At 41.8% G+C, this 22,873-nt stretch overlaps 1 protein-coding gene across 9 annotated transcripts in view; it reads left to right on the top strand.

The window, feature by feature from the left end:
* OSBPL6 (oxysterol binding protein like 6) overlaps nucleotides 1-22,873 on the top strand; it is a 201,482-nt gene that overhangs the window by 143,247 nt on the left and 35,362 nt on the right. For 5 of the 9 annotated variants that reach the window (XM_028509688.2, XM_036023244.1, XM_036023249.1 and 2 more), the window contains 8 exons: nucleotides 1,182-1,235; nucleotides 2,313-2,426; nucleotides 2,541-2,711; nucleotides 5,253-5,385; nucleotides 11,802-11,905; nucleotides 12,459-12,551; nucleotides 16,773-16,847; nucleotides 22,466-22,631. In XM_028509688.2, coding sequence (XP_028365489.1) covers nucleotides 1,182-1,235; nucleotides 2,313-2,426; nucleotides 2,541-2,711; nucleotides 5,253-5,385; nucleotides 11,802-11,905; nucleotides 12,459-12,551; nucleotides 16,773-16,847; nucleotides 22,466-22,631 — 910 coding nt within the window. The remainder of the gene's footprint in view (nucleotides 1-1,181; nucleotides 1,236-2,312; nucleotides 2,427-2,540; nucleotides 2,712-5,252; nucleotides 5,386-11,801; nucleotides 11,906-12,458; nucleotides 12,552-16,772; nucleotides 16,848-22,465; nucleotides 22,632-22,873) is intronic. The other 4 variants (XM_036023245.1, XM_036023246.1, XM_036023248.1 and 1 more) reach the window with 4 other exon arrangements.

The following is a 22,873-nucleotide window of genomic DNA, read 5'->3' as shown; positions in this document are numbered from 1 at the left end:
CATTTTGCTGCATACATACTAGGAGGTTTTCCCTTGCATTACCTTTTCTTCTGGTCTCTAGTGCCCTCAGATATTTATTCAAGTATCAATCCATTTGATTGACCAAGTTACAGGAATTGAGTAATCAAGCTGTTTTCAGCTGTACAAATTCTTTCCTCCGGTGCTTGCTTGTTGCCGCCCAGAACTTAAAACAAAGGGGGTCTCAGTGGCCTTCTGTGAGTTCTGTGCAGGGTGTTCCTGGGCCCTACTCGTTGCTGCCTCAGCATTTAAGAGTTCCCGCGTAGTCCCTTAAAACTTCCAGCAGAGTCATTGTCCAGCAACAGAAAGACTCCCTGCATCTGTAGAGACCAGAGGAAGGCACTGGACCTATATTGTTTGGTTGGGTCCTGGGAGCCGTTTATTCTTTTGTCAAGTGCCCATGGAAAGGAAACCAACAGCAGAGTGTTCCTGAGTTTGCAGAGCAAAAATGGCTCCATTTATTTGAACTGGACCAGGAGTATCCTGAAGAAGACAAAAGTTGCCCTCAATCAGTCTCTCTCCCTCTTTCTCTCTCATTTTAAACCCTCAATGTGGTTCAGAAATAATTGTCTATCTCCTTTGCTAATAGTAAAATGCAGGAATTTTGCTCATTGGAAATGCACGCATATTGCTACGGCTACTTTTTAAACTTCCCGGATCATTCATTACTCATCGATCCAGGCCACTGGCTCCTTAACGGACGTGAGCATTTTCTGGAACAACTTGTTGTGGTACCCAGGGAAATACAGTTTACCTCCAAGGTGGAACTTCCCAAGCTCCTCAAAAAATCCCTGTGACCTAACTCTAGTTACTCTTACTTCTCGCTTTCCAAAAAATCCTAGTGTGATTCATTCAGAAAGTCTTAGCTGCAGATCCTGAGATTCACCAGCCCCCACAACCACCCCCATTAACAAAAACCATGGTGAAAAGATTGCATCTTCATTGGATTATGTATAAAAGAACCCGAGTGGATTAATAGTACGGAATTCAAGCTCAGACCTTGTGACCATTTAAGGTGTCCTACAGTGGCCAAGTGCACTGAGTCCACAAATGTTGAAGTGATATATGTATTGATTACTGAATGCCAAGTGACATTAACCCACACTCATGAATGTTTTATAGAATTCAGAATACAGTAACTGGGGGTTGTTTGGTTCTTACAGCGTTTTTTTGTCCTGGATAATGGAATGTTAAAGTATTCAAAGGCACCACTTGATGTAAGTAGCATGCAAGGCATGTTTTGAAGATTGATGTAGATTTTGCTTGAAGTGAGTACACAGCACAGCTGCCCAAGCCTTGTGCCATAGTTACCAGCTTTGCTCATTTCTGTGCCTGTAATATTTACCAACTTACCAAACTTCCATGCTGCATGGAAGGTGTGTTTTATGCTTCAGCTCAAGCTAGCATAACATCTCAAACTAGTGCATGAAGATTTAACTATTGCAATGTCTGTTGTTTGAAACAAGCTTGAACCTAAGAGTGATATGCTAATAAAAACCTATCTTAGAAAACCCAAATAGGTTTTTTCTGTGCCTTAACAAACTATGCTTTATGTGCTTTTTTGAGATTTAAAGCAACCTTTGTTCTTGTTGATGTCCTTTTAATATCTATCTTAGGAACTTCATTTCATGTCATATTTCATCTCCTATATCATTTTATCTTGGGAATTCCAACTTACTAAAATTATTCCATTTTATTTTTCTTTAATGTAAAAAGCTGTTGTTTGCATGTAAAACTAGAAAATGCCCTCCTTGTCTTTGCAGTGTAGGGGGAATAGCAGATTTCAGCTTTGTTCTCATCTCTTCCTTTGAATCAGCTGTGTGTCCTTGTCAGCTGGAAGGACGAGGGCAGCCGGAAGGGCAAGCGGGCTGCTCGGTGCTCTCTGGTCCCAGCTGCCCAGTTCTGCCCCAGCAGCTGTCTTCTAGATGATTACTTGGGCATGTTCTGGGTTGTAGGTCAAAGATTGACCATAGTTATTTTAGGAACCATTGAAGTTATCTTTTGGGGGATATAAACTATGCAATCTACAACTATGACAAACTGACACTGTATGATACGCCTAAAACAGAAGTAAGAGATGAATAGTCTTATTGAAATTGGTGTGAAGTCACGGCAACTGCAGTTGTCCTCAGAGTAAGGATTTTAACCTCAGAACCTTGCTCCCATTGCCTTTGTAAAGGAGGTGTGGTGTTCCCTTTCCTGTAGATAAGTGAAAGGTTGCATTAGCTCACTTCAGTACAGAAACACATAAAATCGCATACCTTCCATCCTATTTACTAGCTTCTTGATTTCAGATTCAAAAAGGGAAGGTCCATGGAAGCATCGATGTTGGACTGTCGGTCATGTCCATTAAAAAGAAAGCTCGGAGAATAGACCTTGATACGGAAGAGCACATCTATCATTTGAAGGTAAAGCTGCTTTTCAACAGTTTCTCTGACGTTATCAGGGGAAATCACTTGGCCTTCATCAGTGGTAAACAGAATTTTGGTTTCACCATGACCTCCCCTTGTTCGTTGTTTCAGGTGAAATCGCAGGACTGGTTTGACGCGTGGGTCTCCAAGCTGCGCCACCATCGACTGTATCGGCAGAATGAAATTGTGAGATCACCAAGAGATGCCAGTTTTCACATATTTCCTTCAACCTCCACAGCTGAATCCTCACCTGCTGCTAATGTTTCCGTTGTGGATGGGAAGGTAATGCCTTTGTTATATAAAAATCAGCCCAGAAATTGCCTGGAAACTTAAGCAGACACATAACTGAGTCTCATTTGCCCAACCAGAAACAGAAAGTTTTCTTGGTAAACTAGCCCCCAGGAGACAAGAGTGACAGCTGGTATCAAAGTTAATCACACGTGTGGATTTGATGGGTATGTGGATCACCAAGAGAATTAACAGCTGCATTTCCTTTCTTTGAATGGACCGCATCCTAATTTTACACTGCTTTTGAAGACTATTAAGAAGTAGGGTAAACATTTGGTTAATTGGCACCTAGAAATCAGTGTCTTCCTGGGTGGTAAGAAGACTGCAAAGTTTTGAAAATGAAATGTGCGTTTTTGCCTTGATGTGTTATGTATACATGATCCCTGGAGAGACCAATGAATTTCCTCAAAGTTCATGCAAGTGCGCTAGAGATGTGCCAACAGCAGAAGCAGTAGCCCATCTGAGTAACCCACCGGTCACACGTTGTGTTAAGTACTTGGCCTTTATTCATCTCTAATCTTTAGTGTAGGTAAAGCTCAGAGACAGTAAAGATTTTTCCAGAAGTTACATAGCCATTAAACAGCTGAGCTATGATCTGAATCCTCATCTCTCTGTTTCCAAAATCAGTGCCCTGTCCATTATACAGTACTGGGTACCAGATTAGGGGAGGCTGAGGTTCTTAGGACTATATTAAGAGTTCATTTTCTATGTTGCTGAAAAACTAGACATGTTGCCTATTAAAAATGAAGGTTAAGACCACAGGCAGGGAGACAGCTGTTTCTGCCTTTGATTCAATAACTCAGTTTTCTGAGCCACAACCACACTGCCCTGCCCAGGAGTTTTCCAGCTTCGCCCTTGGCACCCGATGTTGGGAGGTGTCTGTGAATCACTGGCTGCCACAGGAGTTGGGTTCAAGTGAAAATTCCCTTTTTTCTCTTTTTTCTTACATAAGGATATATGTTTTAGATGTATAAAAGTTTTACTTGCAAAGCACTGAAAAGCCTCATGGAGTAATTGCAAGACTAATCAAATCAGATTAAATGAAATACTACTATATTCAGTTTTTCCATTTCAATGGAAATTACTCAAGTAATTTTTGCTAAATCCCATGAGTTGCACATCATAAGGCTCTCAAACCTTTCTGGTGTATCCTTGCCAAGGAGTGTTTGATAGTCCTAGGAACAAGTGTATTGTGTTAACTCTGATACCAGCTAGTTCTGAAATGAAGGGGAATGAACCAGGAGATTAGAAGGTCAGGGAATAAGGCACTTACTGAATGACCCAACACCAGATGCTCAAGATAGTCCCCAGGTTTCTCTGGGCCTCCTGCCTTCCTCCTGCCTTCTCACCACAGAGTAGAATGAATCCCAGCGTTAGTCCAAATTGAACAAGAAATGTATCCCAGGTAGATATTTTAAAAATACAAATTTTTAATCCTTTAATGGCTCCAGCTCCTGCCTGCATCTTTGGGACAGAGACGTGATAAAAGTTATATTATTTTCATCCCTTTTGTTAGTTATTAAATAACTTGGGTGATATCTGGAATGGAGAGCTAAAAGCAGGTCTTCCCCACTGTTTGCCTTTGAATAAGAAAGCTCTTCACTTCTGATGTTCATGGAGGATCTATTGCTCTAGTTACAAGTGACATACTCTAAGATCCAGCTCAGTGAAAAACCCCCAATGCATTTATCAAAATGCAGTAAAGTCTGAGAAGAGCTTTTTATCACTTTGCTTGCATTCTAAGTATCACATTATGAGACTCCTGAATGTTAATTGGTTTGTAGCCCTGTGTGGATAATAAATAAGTCTGTCTTTGCTGAGTATGTGCTTCATTCACTTCATAATGATTTAGAAGTGACACAACCAGTTGTAATTGAATATTAAAGTCAAATACAGAGTTTTAAAGTTGTTTTAGCTTTTTGGGAAAATAAGTTTCTGCTCTTTTTTTTTAACTGAGCATTTACTGTATTCACTTTAGTATCTGTATAGTTCATACAACCTTATTTCCTGTAAAATGTCTTCAAAGGAAATTCTATCAGTTTTAAATAGTAAATTGCCAAGACTGCCTTTTTATAAACTCTAATTTTCAATATGCATTCAAAGCATTTGCAAGATTACTTGCTGGTGGGTAATGTAGAATATTTAGGAATCACAGGTGGCTACCAAAATGGTGAGGGTACAGAGTTGAGCCCACAGTAGGACACTGTATTCAACCACAACTTCCTGAGTGATTTAAAAGTATTGGGAATTTGGGTTGGCAGGTCCTCATGCATATGAGACATAACATGCTTGAATGTGGTCCCCTTTGTTATGTAATGGCAGTAGCAACTTAATGAAAGTGTTGTTAGTGTTACGAATTTTGGCCTTGCTGAGCGCATACATTTAGCGAAGAGGCTTCTTCCATATTTTGATTGTGCCCTTTCTTCCTTTTTAAATTTTGCTTTAAAAATACTCATCACATAGAGTATACGAGTATTTTTAAGTCACTTAAATATGCTGTTCCTGCTTAACTGCATTTCTTTTTGTTTATTGCAGATGCAACCCAACAGCTGTCCGTGGCAGTCCCCTTTACCAAGCAGCAGCAGCCTCCCCGCCACCTGCACGACCGGCCAGAGGAAAGTGGCCGCCTGGTTACAGGACTCGGAGGAAATGGACAGGTGTGCAGAAGGTTAGTTCTTGTGTGGTGTGAGCTATCAGAATAAGCCAAGAAACAGAAACAAAGGAGGTGAATTGTGGGCGCTGCACCTCTCACTCCCCAACCTCCTTGACTGCCTCGACCTTTACTTTATTTTTGTGCACCAGATCCTTCTTCTTCCCCTGAAACCTGCCAGTTCTGCACCCTCACAACTGCTGAATCTGGTTTCATCCTTACCCTGACATCCCCCCACTTCAGCCTTCTCACCTCATCTCATTACCTGCTCCCTCTGGCTTCCTGAGCCTCCCCTCTCCCTGGGCCCCGGGAGAAGTGCTGCTTCAGGAGCACCCTCTACCCTCACTCCTTGCCCCATCTGACTCTCTGCCCTTGACTCTCTGCCCCATCGCTCCACCTCACCTGTGCATTGCATTGCATTGCTTCCAATAAATGGCAAAACTGTGTTGTGTCTTATACCCACAGTTACCTGTTAGAGGTGTTCCACTGTGGAGCAGTTACTAAATATTCTGAACTAATACACGATTCCCTCACTCTGTCGTCTCTAAGCCTCTTAGTCTCCAGAAACTTTCTCCTTCCTTTAATTAGCCTGAGCACATAAGTCCAGACTGGATCCACAGACCATTTCTATTCTACAATACAGTGTTTGTTTGACCTTCAGAAATGAGAAAAACAAGGATCACATGGAAAACACGCAGTAAAGCTAAATTGATTTAGTTTTCAAAATTATTTAGAGATAATGTTGGGCCGAACTTCTTTGATATTAAGTTTTCCCTTTTATAAAATTATGGTGAGAGTAGATAGAGTAGATGCTACTTTTTTTTTTGAAGTCCTCAGAAAAATTGAAACTTGGCAATCTGTGTTGGGCACCCAACCAAAAAAAAAGTGGTGCTTTCTTTTTTTTTTTTTTTTTTCCGCTGTGCACGTGTGAACTCAACGTCTGTAGCATTTTTGTTACCCTCTAAATATCCCAAATTTACTGTTTATGTGAGAATGAGATTTTGAGAGGGGTGTTATATTCATAAAGCATGTCCAGCTGACTCTCCATTAAAAGGCTTTTACTTGAATATGTCCACAAAGCGCGCAGGCGTCACTCTGACGCTGTTAGCTTCGGGTCGGGGAAAGAAGCCGAATCTCACTTTCCTGGAACCCTGCAGGGTCTCCTCAGCAGCAGTTCTAGACGTTTCCGCCTCTCCTCTAATTTCTGAAGCCTTGCTAGGCTTGTGGCATTTAACCTGACCACCTACGTTGCTGAAGAAATTGAAACCATCCCCTGGGATGAAGTCTGTTCTGTCCTAAACGCATAGACATTGGCCTTGATGTCAAGAAGCCCCTGATTGGTGGGAGGATGCACTTGTCTCCCCGTGTGCCGCTTCATGGCACGCCGAGGCCCATCCCCTGTGCCCTCTCCCCAGTCTCTGGGTGAGCCTCCTTCGCCCCATCCTGACTGCTCTACCTGTGTCCTCTGCCCTGTGCATCTGTCTGTTCTCCTTCAGGATTTAGTGCAGTGACGACTTCCTCGTCTCTCGGGAGCAGCCTCGGTTTATCCCACCCCAGTCCCTCCTGCTGTCTGCCCACGGACTCTTTGTTAGCTCTCCTAATTTGACTTTTGCCCTTTTTTGCTCTGGAAGAAACATTCTTGGTAGCAGGAGGCCCTCTGATTTCTGCTGGGTTCTCAGACCTCATTCTCCAACCTGCCCTGCAGGACCCTCTCTAAGGAGCCTCCTCCCTGCAGCCTCATGAAATTCTCTTTTTCTCTGACTGCCCCTCCCTACTTCATTAGGCTTCTTGTCTGGCCAGCCTTAGTTGTGGGAAGTCAAGGTTCAGTCATCTGCTTTCTATTTCAGCAATAGTAACTATGCTCGTTGGGTGCTCATCATGGGCCCAGCACCGAGCTGAGCACTTTGCGTACAAGGATGGGCAAAAGTTGGCTTACAGGTGTGAGTATGCAAAACAGAGTTTATTCTTGTGTTATTATTTATTAGTTATTATATTGTTTATTGTTATTAATAGCCTACTTTGCCCACCCCTATATGTGGTTTCTGTAAATTTTCACAGTAGTAGCCAGCGAGGGTTGTTATCCACAGGGAATCTGAAGCTCAGAGAGGTTAAGTAGCTGGTCTGGATTACACACCAAGGACTTGGAATAGCTGGGAGGCTAACCCAGGCCAGTTGTGATAATTGTGGTAATTATGCTCTGTGCTTTGAAGATGACTGGTATGCTCATAATTTCACATGAAGTCTCTATTTTGATGATGACAGTGGTGGCCGTGGTGGTGGTGGCTGGTGACAGTTACTGGGGACTTCCTCTGTGACAGACACTGTTCTAGGTGTTTCAGATGCATTAACTCATTTAATCCTCTCAGCTCCAGGGTACCAATGAGCACACTTAGGCAGAGAAGTTAGCTCACTATGCACACCAAGTTCACACAGCTAGTAACAGTTGGGGGTGGGAATCAGCCTCAGGCAGCCTGACTCCAGGGTGTAAGCTCTTAATCACTGCACCATAGTCTTCTCAAAAGGGCTGAAAATCTTTAAATCTCAGCCCTCTGTATCAGCCATTGCTGTGTTCCCATTGTCTCCCTGGCTGTTGACCATTTCTGTGCACATGCTCTGTCCTGCCTCTTCTCAGCCTGTCAGAAACCAAACTCTGTCTCTGCCCTGAAAATGGTCCCAATTCCTGATCTATCCCGTTTCTGTCAGTGCTGCTGTCATAACTGCCCCTGAAACCCTAGTGTCATCTCTGACCCTCCCATCCATTCATTCAGCTGAGACTGAGTGCTGTTATCTCTTTGAAAGCATCCCCCCTTCCTTTCCCCTTCCTCTGCACTTCGTTTCAAATTCCATTTCTGCGTTCCTAGCTCAGGCCCACATTCGTCTAGTCTCTGGGTGGTCACACAGCCCCTTGACTGGAACTCAAGCCCTCCGTCTCTTGCACTGCTGCTCCATCTCTCTCAGAGGCTCGTGGGAAATGACTGTTCTTGAACAAGTTTGCAGCTCTGTGCGGCACTTAGCAGGCATTATTCCATTGCACTCAGCCATGAGATATGTAGGTATTGCGACCATCCTCATTTTGCCTATGAGGACAGTGAAATGCATGGAAGTTCAGAAGTTTGCCCAAGACACACAGCTGCCCTGGTGGGGGGGTGGGACTCCAGCCAACCTGTGTTTGACTAACCCTGAAGCCGACTCTTTGCCCACAACGTAATGTTCCCTCATGACTGATACTCCTTAAAATAGCTTTTATGCAAAACTCCCTTCAAGTGGTTCTCCATGGACTCTGGGGCCTGAGTCCAAAGTACGTAGCCCAGCATTTAATACTCAGCTTTCAGTTTTCTGACCCTACCTACCCTTTCAACGTTGGCCCAGCTTAACGTACTTGCTACTTGAACAGACTTGCATATGCACGCATCTGTGCGTTTACATGGGCTGTTCTTCCCGCCCTGCAGTGCCCCCTCGGCCCTTCTCCACTTTTGTATTTCGTTGAATTCTTTTCATTGATCCTCCACACATTTTGTAAAATCCTGAAAGATTCCACTGTCTGAAGTCTGCTCTGATGACTTCAGACCACAGGAACCGCCCCCTCCTAAGCCACCCCAGCACTTTCTTTTTGGTCTGTATGGATCATTTCACAGAATCCCCAACATGGAGGGCGGTTACATTTCAGAAGTTTATCCTGTAACATCTTCCTGAACCCATAACACATTTGACCTATAGTTGCAACACTCAAAATGACAAGCTATTCGGAAATCTGGACTTGTAACAATCCAAATCTCTAGTATGTGAGGGAATCGCTTGGCTCTTAGAGAGCATTATTTCCCATAGAAGCAAAATGTCACATTAATATTCTATATGCTATCTTTATGTACCAGTATATGCCTTTGTTAAAGATGGTACATAATAGTTCAACATAGAGATTGTTTATTGTGTACATTCTTTTTTGAGAATGTAAAATCCATGAATCTTCTTGACTGCTGCATTTCCTGTGCTTAGGACTTTGTGGGGTACACAGTGTCTCCCCAATCAGTGGTACCAAAATAGAATAACAAATGGATAATGTTGGATATACCTTAATTTATGTAACCATTCCGCAAGTCTTATGACGTGTTTCTTTGTAGAACAAGGTAGGGCACAATGAGAAAATAAACTGCTTAGAGATTTAAGTTCTTAATTTTTCACTATTATAAACAATCTTAGTAGTCTTTCCTTGGCATAAGTTTTACATTTTTCCCGGAGTCTAAATTTAGATTTAATCTCAATTTAATGAAATTCTCAAGAATTTTTTTAAGGTATTTTTATTTTCTTGGACAAATCTTTAATATCTTAATAGGCAGCCAGACACTTAAGCAAGCAGTGAAATCCTGCCAAGGACTCCGTTCCTTCTGTATCTTAAATGATGGGGGTGCTGCGGGCGGTGCAGCTTCTTCGAAGTTAAGGTCCTAGTGGCACGATTAAACTTAATGTGATCAATCTCCTTACAGATCATTTCTGGTTTCCATAGAATTTTCTCGTCTACCATCTCTGTTGCTACTCTAAGTCAGGGAAGTAGGAAAAGTAAATATTACTATCACCACTTAGCAGGTGAGGAAACTGAAACCAAAAACTGTAAGGTAAATCAGTGTCTCTTGAATCAACTGACTTCCGACTCCCAAAGTTTTAAGTCTTTTGCCTTGGACTGAGCTCATTACAAAGTTCTCTTTCCATTCTGTCAGAAAGGGTTTTAAGCCCAAGTCTAGATTTCTGTGCAACTTACACACCATTTGTGTAGAGCAATCACCATTATTAAGAAGTATGAATGCAAAATTTACTGGATAGAAGGCTCAGTCTGTGGGCAGTATTGGATAGTCTTCCACCAGCAGCTTGCTAATGATGTAATTTTGTTATTTAAAAGGCAAGTCAAATGTAGGTCCCTCATAACCATCTTCTTTCTGCTTTCCCCTCTGACCCCTCCCTTCCTTCTTTTCACTACTTTTCTCCCTCATTCTTTCCCTTTCGTCTTCTGTATTTCTTACCCTTCAGAGCCACTTTACCTTGTTTTCTACAAAGGGAAGGAGAAGGGGCAGACAAGGGTGCTGCCTCCCTGAAACGGGAGTGGGGGGGTGGGGAGCTGTGGAAGGGCCCTGGCCTTCGCAGTATTCTCTTCCTCTTCTCCCCACCCCCATGGGGCGATTCCTTCTCTGAAGGAATTTAGGCCTTGGATGGCCACGGATTCCCTGGAGGAACAACAGCAGCTCTTGCACAACCCACCTGGGCTCCATCCGAGGCAGGTGCCGCTGAGAGGAGGGACCGAGGTGTGGCTTGGCCTCCAATAAATTGCTCTGCGTGAAGAGGATCCGCAGTCCTCTATAAAGGATAGTAACAAAAAATTCCACCAAACACAACTGCCTGTTATTTGACCCAGCTAATCTTTAACCATATTTAACAGCAATATTTTGCTGCCTCTACCATAATTGTAACAATTCAGATCTTTGAGATTGAATGAGGAACCAAAATAATAGAAGTGAAATTTTCACCCACTCTCACAAGAATAAGAACAACCATTTTATAATTTTTCAGATTTATAATTTTTCCATTGCATCTCTTCATAAATAGCACACATACAAAAGTCATCGTGTAACTGGGAGCCGTGTTTTGATTGTTTACTAATTGACTGAATACTAATAACTCAATATTCCTGACTGTGTTTAACCTCACACACTTAAAGGTCAATTTTCTGTGATATTGTAATATGCATCTCTTTTTTAAAAAATTATTTAAATGTAACAAAAAGTTTAAAATAAAAGGTCATTTTTTTTCATCCTGCGCAGTTCAAACAGAATGAGTTTCAGGCCAGGCCCAAGCAATGCTGATCTTTCAGGGCCGGGGAACACACTTTGAGAAACTTCGGTTTTGTTTAGTATAACATCTCTACTAGATTTTGAAGAAATCATGCATTGCCACGTTGTTAGTGAGCTAAATGATAGAAAAATATATTCATCTGACTCTGCATTCCATCTTATTTTTCTGAACGTGACTTTGACTGCACCCAAATTCCAAGGAGCCACCTCGTAAGCTACCTTAGGAGCAGGTGGACAGGTTCTCAACGGTGAAACCGCACAACTGCTGAAGCTCCCGTGTGTGTGCTTGTACGTGACAAGGGCCACCTGAGCAGGAAAATGTGCACACACAGTCTGACCAAGATTTTAATGGCTCTCCCCACTAATAGCTGTTAATTTGCAGGAGTGCACTTTGAAGTCATCCTGTAATAATGTGTCATTTAATGGTTCTAAACGAGAGAAGGGTCTGGGGATTTTTTTATTTTTTTCATTTGCCAGTGTCACCATTATATGTAAACATGGGTCTGCCGAATTACATTTGCCGTCAAATTACATTTGCTCACCACCAGCACCACTCCCTGCCCAGCTCTAACATAACTTTATTTCCGATTTTACTAGACCTTGCACACTGCCAGTCAAACCTCGTGGAACTTAGCAAGCTCCTGCAAAATTTGGAAATACTTCAGAGAACTCAGTCAGCACCTAACTTTACTGACATGCAGGTAAACACATTGCTGCTACTGGTAAAAGGACCTTAAGGTATTGACTCAGAATTTTTACTGGATTGTGCTATGAATATTTAAGGTAATATTTAAAGGTGAAAAACTACAATACAAATTAGTTTCTATTGTGGGGTTATTCTTAATATTTTTGGATTTTAGTGCCATTGAGTTAAGATGTATAATTCAAAATGTTTTACTTTTAAATACAAACTAGAAGAAAAAAATCTGAATCAATCTGCCATGTTTGTGTTACATTAGAAATAATAACTTTGAAGACATAACTGAAATTCTCCCAGAATTGTTACCATCTTTTCACGTAGGAAAAAAAAAATGCTAAAGATCTCTAATCCTATAGATTTTGTATAGCAGAAAAATATATGATTAAGTTCTTGTCTTTGCTTTTAATGCCCACTGTGCATCAGATAACACCTTTCTCTCCTGGCTGGTTTGCTTAGGTGTCTAACCACAAGTCTTGACTAACTTGCTCTCTTTGTGCCTGTGTTGTCTGTGTGAACTTAATACTTTGTTGCTTTTAACTATTTGTGTAATGTAGGCTAACTGTGTAGATATTTCAAAGAAAGACAAGCGGGTCACAAGAAGATGGAGAACAAAAAGTGTCAGCAAAGATACAAAAATACAACTGCAGGTACAGACTTTACTTTTCTTTCATTCATAGTTTTGCCTATTTTATAGTCTATATATCAGTTCATGGAAGTGAAAAAGTTTACAGCAGCTTAACTGCTTGAAAGCCAGTGCTTTTCAGACTGAGTTACATTATCTAAAATAGAGGGAAATCTGTCCTTTTTACTCTGATCTAAGTAAAAAGAAATTAAAATAAAGGTAAAAATTATTTAATATGGCTGCAAAGTGGCATTAGTATTCTCAGTTATGGACTTAGAACCATTAAAATAGATGTAAACAAAAAGTCACCTTAAAAATCTCAACTAAAGATCCAGTGGGTTGTATTGAACACTCATTTTTCTACACTACACCTGAAAAGAGCCAGCTTTGTCCAGATTTTCATCTGTCAATAAAAGAGTGAGAGCTGTAATAGATTGGAAATTAACAGACCCAGGATGTAGCCTAATCACTGTGATTTCCTGGCAGTATCATTTCATGTATTTCTCTGAAATTTTCTGCACTTCTATTTGCTCCTGGGTAAAGGAGTTAACTTAATGATCTTTGAATTTCCTTTGAACTCTAAAAGTTCATGATTCTACGCAAACAGATATTATTTAGCCATCAACAATCACTTTTAAAATCTGAACTGAAGTCTTAATGGCTCATGATAAATTTACTTGAAATTTATTTTCAATAAGTTATTTATTTGAAATGAGTAATTTGAAATTTTTAAATAAGATCCTATTTTTTATTTTATTGCAATGATACTAAATATGATAAATGCCTAAAACCTCTTATATCATAAATCATATTTTTTTTTTGACCTTTAAACTAGACTCTGTACTTCTCCAATCCTAGCTATGTATTATTCTAAAGGGCTCTTGCCCTGCACAATCAAAATTATACTTACGACTTTGCTTTGCTTTTTATTGCACTATAAATCAATTTATATTCTAATACAAAGGTAAAGGGAACTGCTTTTCAGAATACTTCAATGTCTTCTGAAAAAATAACAATAATTCTTCTTTAACTCTGACTTTATTGATAACTTTTTTTGTGTAGTAATTCTGAATGTGTAAATAACAAACTGTTGCTTTGCTTGCTAATCTGATGTATTTGAAAATAAGTTTTCATAAGCACTAAAAATCCATGGTCTACTTAGAATTTCCACATTCTATGAACACATTTTTTGTGTTCCTTTGTTCAGTATGATTTTGCAAGTTTTCCCCTCTATTCAGAAAATTAATGCTATAGAAACAAATGTCCAAATGACTTCACAAGAAAATTACCTAAAAAGGCTTTTGGCAGTTTCATTTGTTTTGAGCATGTGATTGTCTACTTTTGTGACTGTTTTATTTTTTTTAAAGCATGGTGTCTATGGTTATTATAACTGGGAAAAAGAACCATTACATTAAAAACATCTTTGGAAAAGGCTAGCATTATATGAACACATATATACACTTGAGATTAGATATTATTTCAATCTTGTTTTTATAAGGTTTCTCATTGAACAGATTCCCACTCAGCTATTGTCCTGGATAGACTGGTTTGCAGGGAGCCTGCGTGCAATGTCCCTGGCCAGCCGCTGTGGCCGCGAGGCCACCATGGCCCCCACATCGCTCAGTTTTTCTGAAGGAAATAGAGTGCAACTCTGAATAACCCACAGAGTCAAGCCTGTGCTTTTTCAGTGTGCAGAAAGCTTATGTTTTAAGTCATCAGAAGAAATTATTTAAAAAGCAGGAAAATATTCTTCATCCATACTCATACAACATTTTTGGGTGGCTTATTAGGTTTTAAGTTTTTATTTATGCTGTTTTGCTGTGTTTTTCTTTTACCAAAAGAGTAATAAAGTGGCCCTTGTGATTCTGGTTTAATTATGTTTGAGGGAGATTGAAATCAGCTCAATCAGCTCATACCCACACTCTAAGGGAAATTTAAACTTTCAAAAGTAAGAGATTTAATTGTACCTCCAAGTAGAAATAAATAGCCTTGGGGCAAGCAATAAGTTATGAATCATTCCCAGAGAAACCCCAGCTGCACAGGGACTGGCTGGTAAAACACAAGGCTTGGTGGGGGAATGCTGCGGAATGTGGTACTATCCCTGGGCCTTTTCTGCTCAGCCAAACCAGCAGGCCTCCCAGGATCCCTTAGGCTGAGGAACCACACACTCAGCCAGGAATAACTATAGCCGGTACAAATGCCATTACTCATCAGTATTTTACCTACAGGCACAATTCCTGTTTTCAGTGTTTCTTGACCATGGGAATTCCATCTCATGGTGCCACATACTTGTTTCGAGCCCATAATCATTTCACTACTTGAACCACTTTCTGTGATGCTCACTGTTGTAGCAGGTTTGGGAGGCTTTGTAGTGAGTGGCTCGTTTTTCATCCCCGCTGTTTGTCATTTTCAGTATACCGGCCATTTGTGAATGGACCTAGACTGTGTGGTGGTGGTGGTGTTGGAGGTTACTGTTACTGCTGTTGTTATTGGTGCTTTCACTGAATTTTGCATTCAGCCTTCTGTAGCAGTTTTCGCTTTGAAATAATTATAAAACAGATCATTTAAAAAGTTGACCCTGGGAAAGTAAAGATGAACATGTTGTACTGGGTGTTCCATTGCTAATTCTTACACAGGTTAGATTGTGCTGTTGATTTGAACGGGAAGGTTATGGCCGTGCTGCCACTAGACACCAGTGGGAAGCTAGCCTCGGGAATCCCTTGTGTAACTCAGTGAAGGCAACATTTGTCCCAGGAGGCTCTGTGGAGATTACCTTTTAGAAAAAGGACTTCTTGTTTTCCAAACTTCCAATTCTGTGGTTCTAATAAAAATCTCAATATGATCATTGTACAGTACCAGTTGGGCTGTGTGTTAAGTGCAGCAGAGGAAGGCAAGAACAGGATGATTTTGGAAGGTTGCTGTAGAGGAGAGAGCTGCTAATGTCCTGTGTTGCTGGTAGCATGATTTAAATACTACATCACTAGTTGTTGGAGAGAATGAGGAAGAGTAGGAAGTATGGAGTAGCCAATAAATGACCTGATGTGATTCATGTGTAGCTATCCTAGATCTCACAGATGCTCAGATTACAATGTAGGCTCAAAATCAGCTCTTGTTTAACATTAAATATACAGGGATTGTATATAGGAAAAATTTTTGGTGGAAAGCAGGTAATGTATGTATGTGTGTATATAATAAACATATCATATACATACACAGAAGATTTAAGAAGATGGAAGAGAAATGTGATTGCAATTTGGCAAATATAAAGAGAACTAGAGATAGAAGAATGTAAAATATTTGTCTGTTGTTCTAGAAAGACTAAAGCACCCTTGCTATTTTTTTTCTGGATCTCTACTGTTTGGTGACTTACACACATCTCAGTTCATTGGGACTGAAATTAGTGCTCACTACCTTGAAGAGTCGGGATCTGTCAAACGGACGCAGGGTTGCCTGGCTAGAAGGAAATGTCGTTGTTCTTATTCTTGTACACCAAGAAGAGGAGGGAAGCGAGCTCAGGAATTCTTCCACTGGCTTATGCACAGGCGCACATCACTGAGTGAAGCCTGCACTCTCGGGTTTCATAGCTGGTTTTTGTAGGACTTTTTTCTTATGCTATGGGGATCCTCTTAGAAGATTCTTCAACCTGAAAACCCCAGCACCATTCCTACTGTTGAATGCCGGAGAGCTTCATAGGAACGGAATGAAAGGGGAGTGAAATATTCCTGCTACCCCTTTCCCTTACTTTTTTTCTCTCACCAAGAAACAAAAAAATTGTGCGTGGCCATCAGGAAGTCCCCATTACAGCCTGTTCACTTTAATGTTTGCATATTATTTATTTAATTACTTTTTTCTCAATGCATTTTTTTATTTGCTTCCGTTTATTGAGGGCCTTTTGACTTCCTATAACATGACACTGCATGAATAAAGCAGTATGCAAATGTATTTTACCTAGAAATCCCAAACTGTTCATCAGTTCTTACCTTTCTATCCCTTTCTGGGTGGGGGTGTTGTTTAGCAAATAGGTGGATGTGTTTGGGTGTTCTGCAGTGAGAGGGATGAACTTTTTTTTCCTCACTGCCTGAATGCCCCTTAGCGCTCTTTTCAATGCCAAGAGTTAGGAAAAGTGAACCACAGTTAAAAACTCTCACTCTCCCTTGTCTGATGATCTTTCGCCCTCCCATATCCTGTCCTCTCTCTGCCTCATCCCGTGTTTTTTCCTCCCTCCTCTTCTCTCATTCACTGTCAGGAAGGGCCATCTGTGAAGGGGCAGTTCAGCACCACTCGGCGCCGGCAGAGGCTAGCGGCAGCAGTGGCTACAACAGTGAGTGGATTTCAATCTCAAGCGGACGTTTAATGACAATGAGAAACTGTGTACGAGTGTCAGTCGCCCTGTTCCCATGGTGCCACTTGCGTGTGACCATGTCCACTGTGGCCCGCTCCTGGGTTGGCATAGCTTTCGCATGTTTTCTGGCTGCCTTTGCATGGCAGGAGTGGACCCGGATATTGGTGTTTGCGATGGAAAACTGTTACGTAATCCAATCCCCTACTTCTACTGTCAGTGTGAGAAATCCTTGCGATTCAAGGTTGCGGAACAGCACAGCCCCTTATGGTGTGGGATTTCCTTAAATAATGTTTTTTGTTCGTTTTTTGTTCATTTGTTTGTTTGTTTGCCATACTGATATTGGAACCTTTGCTAACTTATTTGTTTTTCTAAGAAAAGTCATGTTACTACAGACATAAATTGTGCTTTTTTTTGTAGCAATGTGACTATTTGAACAGGATGTGAGAATAAAGAAATGAGAGGGTAAGAAAAGGTGAATTTTGATGTCATATCTAAATGGCTACACAAGTTACACTTAGCAAGAGAAAACTGTTTCCTGGAGTGAATATTGAGCTGGAAATCAGAAACCATAATGTGGCAAAGCAGAAAAACCACAAAGTTAAATGATGTTTGGTTCATATCTATAGGTTTGTTTGGGTTTTCGTTTAAGGAGAATAGAGAGGACAGAGAAAACAGAATGGATATTAGGAGGACAGAGGAAGTATTGAAGTAGATAAGGCAAATGACAAAGTTAAAACTGAGTAGGTGTTCAGAGTAGCGAATTGTCCATGCGGACCATGAAGTAGAACATCAATACCAGGACCCTTTGCTGCATAAAAGGAAACCATATTTGTTTATTCGTGACATCCTATCAGTTTTTTAAAACAGAGTACTGAGTTCATAACAATCATAGGTGTTTGTTTTTTTATTATTAGGTAGTATGTCTTAGAGTAATAATAGTTTTACTCTTGCTAGTGGTGAGTATATTTAATATTAGAATTGCTGAAAAATATGAAAAGGTTTTGGTTGTGTTATAGGAGAACGGATACTGATGCAGGGATTGGCCAGTATGCTTGCATTTTATCTAGATGCTTAGCTGGAATGTTTGAGAAACAAAACTAATTTTGATTATGAAACGAACCAGTGACTTGGAACTTAGTAGGGGACTGACTCTTAAACTTGCCTTTTCTGACAATTAGAACAAACAAATTACTGAAATAGATGTCCTGGTTAATGTGTATCTTATGCCTGTGCTGGAATGCAGATGAATAAAATATACAGTACGTACATGGTAACAGAGTCTAACAATAGAGGCATGTATAATCTATTAAAGAATTCTTAAATGTAACCTTTTATCTATAAAATTAAGAAATCAAGTGATGATTAGAAAACACTATCTCAGTGTGGAAAGGCAAATACTAATAATGTTTCCTTAAATAACATACTTCTAAGATGGCACATAGGGAAGTGAATGTTTCTACTGTGTTCATTTTTTAATTGCAGATACATATAGTGAATACAATGAAACTGGGATGAGAACCTATTTGAATCGAATGAGGTTATATTTTAAAAGTTGAGGCTAGAAGAGAAAAACCTTTTAAAAGAGGAAAGTGTTAATGCCTACCTTCCAGGGTAGCTGTGACTATAGAAGTCGAGAATAACTTAGATGCACCTAGTGAGAAGAGGTACTGGCAACACTTAGCAGTGAATTCAGGAGTAGCCAGGGGGAGAAGTTTCCCTACCACCCTCTAGGATTTATAACTTGAATCCCAGAGCATGGCAACCCTCAACGGGCCCCCTCGGCCCCTCCATCCGTATCTCAGGGACCTGACACTGGTGATTCAGTCCCCTATTTCTTTTACTGCAGTGGTTCTCCTTAATTCCCAGTCCGTCCTCTTCCCCACACTAAAGTTACCCCACACATTTTGAGCCCATCCTATCCCACCAATACCTTTTATCCAGAATTCTTCCACATGACTTCTAGCCACTCGTTTTCCTTGCCCACTCACATGTCTGGGACAGCTGGGACTGGCTCCCAAAGAAAAGTGCACCCAAGAAGATGTTTCAGGGATTTGTTACTGTCAATCCTGAGCACTAACACCCAAGAGGTCCATTTGCAGCGTCAGCCAGACCCAACAGAATAGGGGGTAGAAAAAGAGAAACACCAGCCCCTCAGCATGGATGGACTCTGAGAGTCCCAATGCAACCTGCACTCCGGACAAGGGTCCCTGTACACACGATGCAGAATTACAGCCGCAGACCTTTCAGCCGGCTCCACGAGTCATCTGCACTTAGCCCTGCTCTTGCATCTTCTCTTTTTCGATCATGCTTATTACCATTGCTAAATTTCAGTGCCAGTACCTCCACTCTCAATCCGTTTGTCTTTTAACTTCTTTCTAGACAGGTGTTAAGAGCATCTCCTGCCCAGGCCAGTATGGCTCAGTTGGGTAGAGCATCATCCATAAACCAAAAGGTTGTGGGTTCAGTTCCTGGTCAGGGCACATTCCTGGGTTGCAGGTTCAGTCCCCTGTTAGGGCACATATGGAAGGCAGCCAATCAATGTTTCTCTCTCACATTGATGTTTCTCTTCCTCTTTCTCTCCCTCCCTTCCCTCTGAAATCAGTGAGCATGTCCTTGTGTGAAGATTTAAAAAAAACAAAAACCATCACTTAACATCCCCATTCCAAACTGTAGTTACTAGCACCAGAATGGTCCAGTGTCAGGTCTCCTCCCGGTCACCGGATTTCCAGGAAGCCTTGGGCTTCTCTCCTGACCAGGCTGTGAAGGCTACATCCAGGGCTGAGGGTCTGAGCACAGACTCCGAGAGCTGTGGACAACTCCCATTCCAGCCATCACCCACAGAGAACCTGTTACCCCTTCCATTGTTTAATCCCACAAAACTAAGTCCCCAGACTGAAGAGATACCCAGTTAGGGTGAGATCCATACATCTCACTTTGTATTCTCAATTTCATTTCATGAATTCTTCTATTCAGATGGCCCATCCATATACTTCCTTCAATAAACAAATGAAGAAGATATCAATACAAACATTTTCAGTAGGCAGCACACACAATTTGTTTTTAGGGTCCCAGGGGCCTGTGTGATTGCAGTTGGAAGGGAGCATTCCAAGTCTCTTTCCCTGTGTGTTATATCCAAACCCACTTTTACTAGTCTAATTGCCAATTTAAACTTCTATTGTGTTCAAAATATAAATTTGTAACTTACGTTTTTGTTCTGAGCATCTGATTCCAAATTTTATTAGAGAGGCCATTATCTCAGGGACGAGCCTGGGTCCTTCGTGGACCCTTGGGGCCCCCAGCGCACCACGGCCTCCCCCAGCTGTCACAGCCCCCTCCCTGCCACCAAGGGGAGAGGCCCCTCTCCAGTGCCTGGCCAGTCCCTGGAGTGCTGAAGGCACCCGAGTGCAGGTAGCCCCCCTTTCCTTGATCACCCGTGTTGCATCCCCCATCACCAAACACCCGCATTCCTTTTTCTTAATGCTCTTCTGGTTCTTTGTACTGGGAAACCATATCCCTAAGTCTGAAACTTCCTGACCTGCGCCTTTCCTCACGTGACAGTCTCTCCCCCATGGCCTCCAAATCTCCACCACCCTCTCCACGGATTTCCTGCATCTCTCCTAGAGGGCTAAGGGCTGGCTGCTCTTTCTGGTTTAGCATCACCACAGTTAAGGTCAGAAATTTTCTTCATCTGCCTCCCAATATTCTTCCATATAAATGCCATTCCTTTATACGCATCGCCAGAAGACCTCAGTCGCTGTTCTCACAAGGTTGCCTGGACAGGATCCATTTTCTCAAAGGGCTTACCTGCCAGTGTGTGTGCCTGTGTGTGCGCACACATGCACCTTTTCTGCAGAAGCCAGAAACTCTGAACTTGATGAGATAAATGAGCTGTTGACATCTCCCAGCCCAGAGTAGCAAGGTCCACATGGAGGGTGAGATAGAGTTACTTTGATAACTCCAGATACCGAATGATTTGGATCATATACATTAGTATGCTTAGAGTAGCCGAATTTAGGGCAAAGCTTTATGCTTCCATCCTGCCCCAGGGAGCCTTGGGTATCTTTTTAGTGACATAACTTCCTGCCTTGGCAAAGTGACTTTCAGAGGACTCTTTCCCGGGTGCACAAACCACAGCCTGGGTCAGATTTTTTTGGCTCTCTCCACCCACTCTGTGCAGCGTCTGTGTCCTCCGTGCATGAGCACTAGTTCATGTTCATTTGCTCTCTCTCCCCACCTCTCTCTCTCTCTCTCTCTCTCTCTGCCTCCCTCTTTTTTTTCCTGTCAGGAAGTTTAAAGCAAATTTTTAAAAAATGAAAAAAAAAAGGGGGCCCTGTCTGGTGTGGCTCAGAGGATTGAGTGCCAGCCTGTGAACCACAGGGTCACCAGTTCAATTCCCAGTTGGCACACACCTGGGTTGCAGGCCAGGTCCCCAGTAGGGGCTACCTGAGAGGCAACCACACACTGATGTTTCTCTCCCTTTCTCCTTCCCCTCTGTCTAAAAATAAATAAATAATTTTTTTAAGAAATTGAAAATAGAGCGTTGTTCTGACATACATACATATACACCAGACAAGATATTGTTTGCCTCCTCCGACAGCATATTTCTTGTTCACCAGAAGATGTGAGTTATGCTGTAATTTATATAAAATTCAGCTTGCAAAGGAGTCTAAGAGTCTGATTCTTGAAGATAATTGAATGAACATCTGTACAGTAAGAATTAGGGGAGGGCACTTGTAATCTGATTTACAAAAGGAATTGGTATTCTCATTTTCTAAGGATGTTTGGCTGACAGCATTTGTAATGGTCAGGGAGAATGTTCTAGAAGGAAAGGGCAAGGAGCTTTGCCTCCACTTATCACAAGCCCAGCCCAGATCCAGCCTGGGCAGGGAAGTGCCTCTAACCATTTGGAAAAATCTATAGTAATATGACTTTTTTTACTTAATGCTTTTCCGTATTGACTAGTTAATAAGCCATGTCCATTTATGTAACAGAGTTGTGTGTAACGTACAAGGGTAAATCACAGTAATTTATATAATACATATTTCATTTACAGGTTTATTTTGATAAGCGAATTTCAAATTTAAGCCATTATATTTACTGTTAAACTTCTTTATGTTTTATCTCATGGCTGTGGAGCAAGTGACTTTTCCTGTGTATGCACCCCTTGAGTAATTTTACCTGTTCTGTAAGCTCAGAAAGAAGTGAGCGTAAAAAGTCCCCTGACAAGAATACCCAGACTTTGAAAGGGAAGGACAGCCACGTCACAGTTTAGTGTTTCTGCCAATAATTTTTTTAGATAAAACTGTGGGGTCAGAGCTGAAGGTTACCTTGGAGTTCACCTCTTCTCCCTGCCTCCCTGTCACCCTCTCACCCTGGACCAGTGAAAAGACAGTGGGTCGGTAGCAGTCCCAAACCCACTGTGGGAAGTGAGGCTTCTTCCCGCCCCAGCCGCCTGCAACAGAGAGGAGTGCTGAGTGCCCCCGGGCGTGTCGGCCGAGGGGATGTGTTATTCTGAAGAAAGGAAGAGAGCTTCCCTGTGGAAGGGAGTGCGGCAGAGTGCACTGTTGCTCGTTAACAATCTGCATCTTTCCTTTCAGGTTCCTTTCAGTGCCACCATGTCACCCGTCCGCTTGCACTCCTCCAACCCCAACCTGTGCGCAGATATTGAATTTCAGACACCCCCTAGCCACCTCACGGACCCCCTGGAGAGCTCAACAGATTACACGAAACTTCAGGAGGAATTCTGTCTAATTGCACAGAAAGGTAACAACACATCTAGCTCACCCTTTCAAGGAGCACTCTTCTTTGGTGAGAGGGTGCCGTTTACTCTTCTGTCCCAGTCTAGGCAGTCACGGGCAAAGACGGAATGGTTCCTGTACTGGTTAGAGTTCTGTATATGGGGTGCAATAGGGCATGATGCCTGCTCCTTGGGGCAGTGCACGTTGTGGGTTTACTGTTTCGACTGAATGAAGGCAGTGTCATTGTGGGGAGGGGGGACGGAAGAA

Source organism: Phyllostomus discolor, chromosome 4 (genome assembly GCF_004126475.2).
Source record: "Phyllostomus discolor isolate MPI-MPIP mPhyDis1 chromosome 4, mPhyDis1.pri.v3, whole genome shotgun sequence".
In the NCBI taxonomy this organism is placed as follows: domain Eukaryota; kingdom Metazoa; phylum Chordata; class Mammalia; order Chiroptera; family Phyllostomidae; genus Phyllostomus; species Phyllostomus discolor.
Note: the sequence above shows the minus strand (reverse complement) of the source record. Positions and strands in the feature narration are given on the sequence as shown.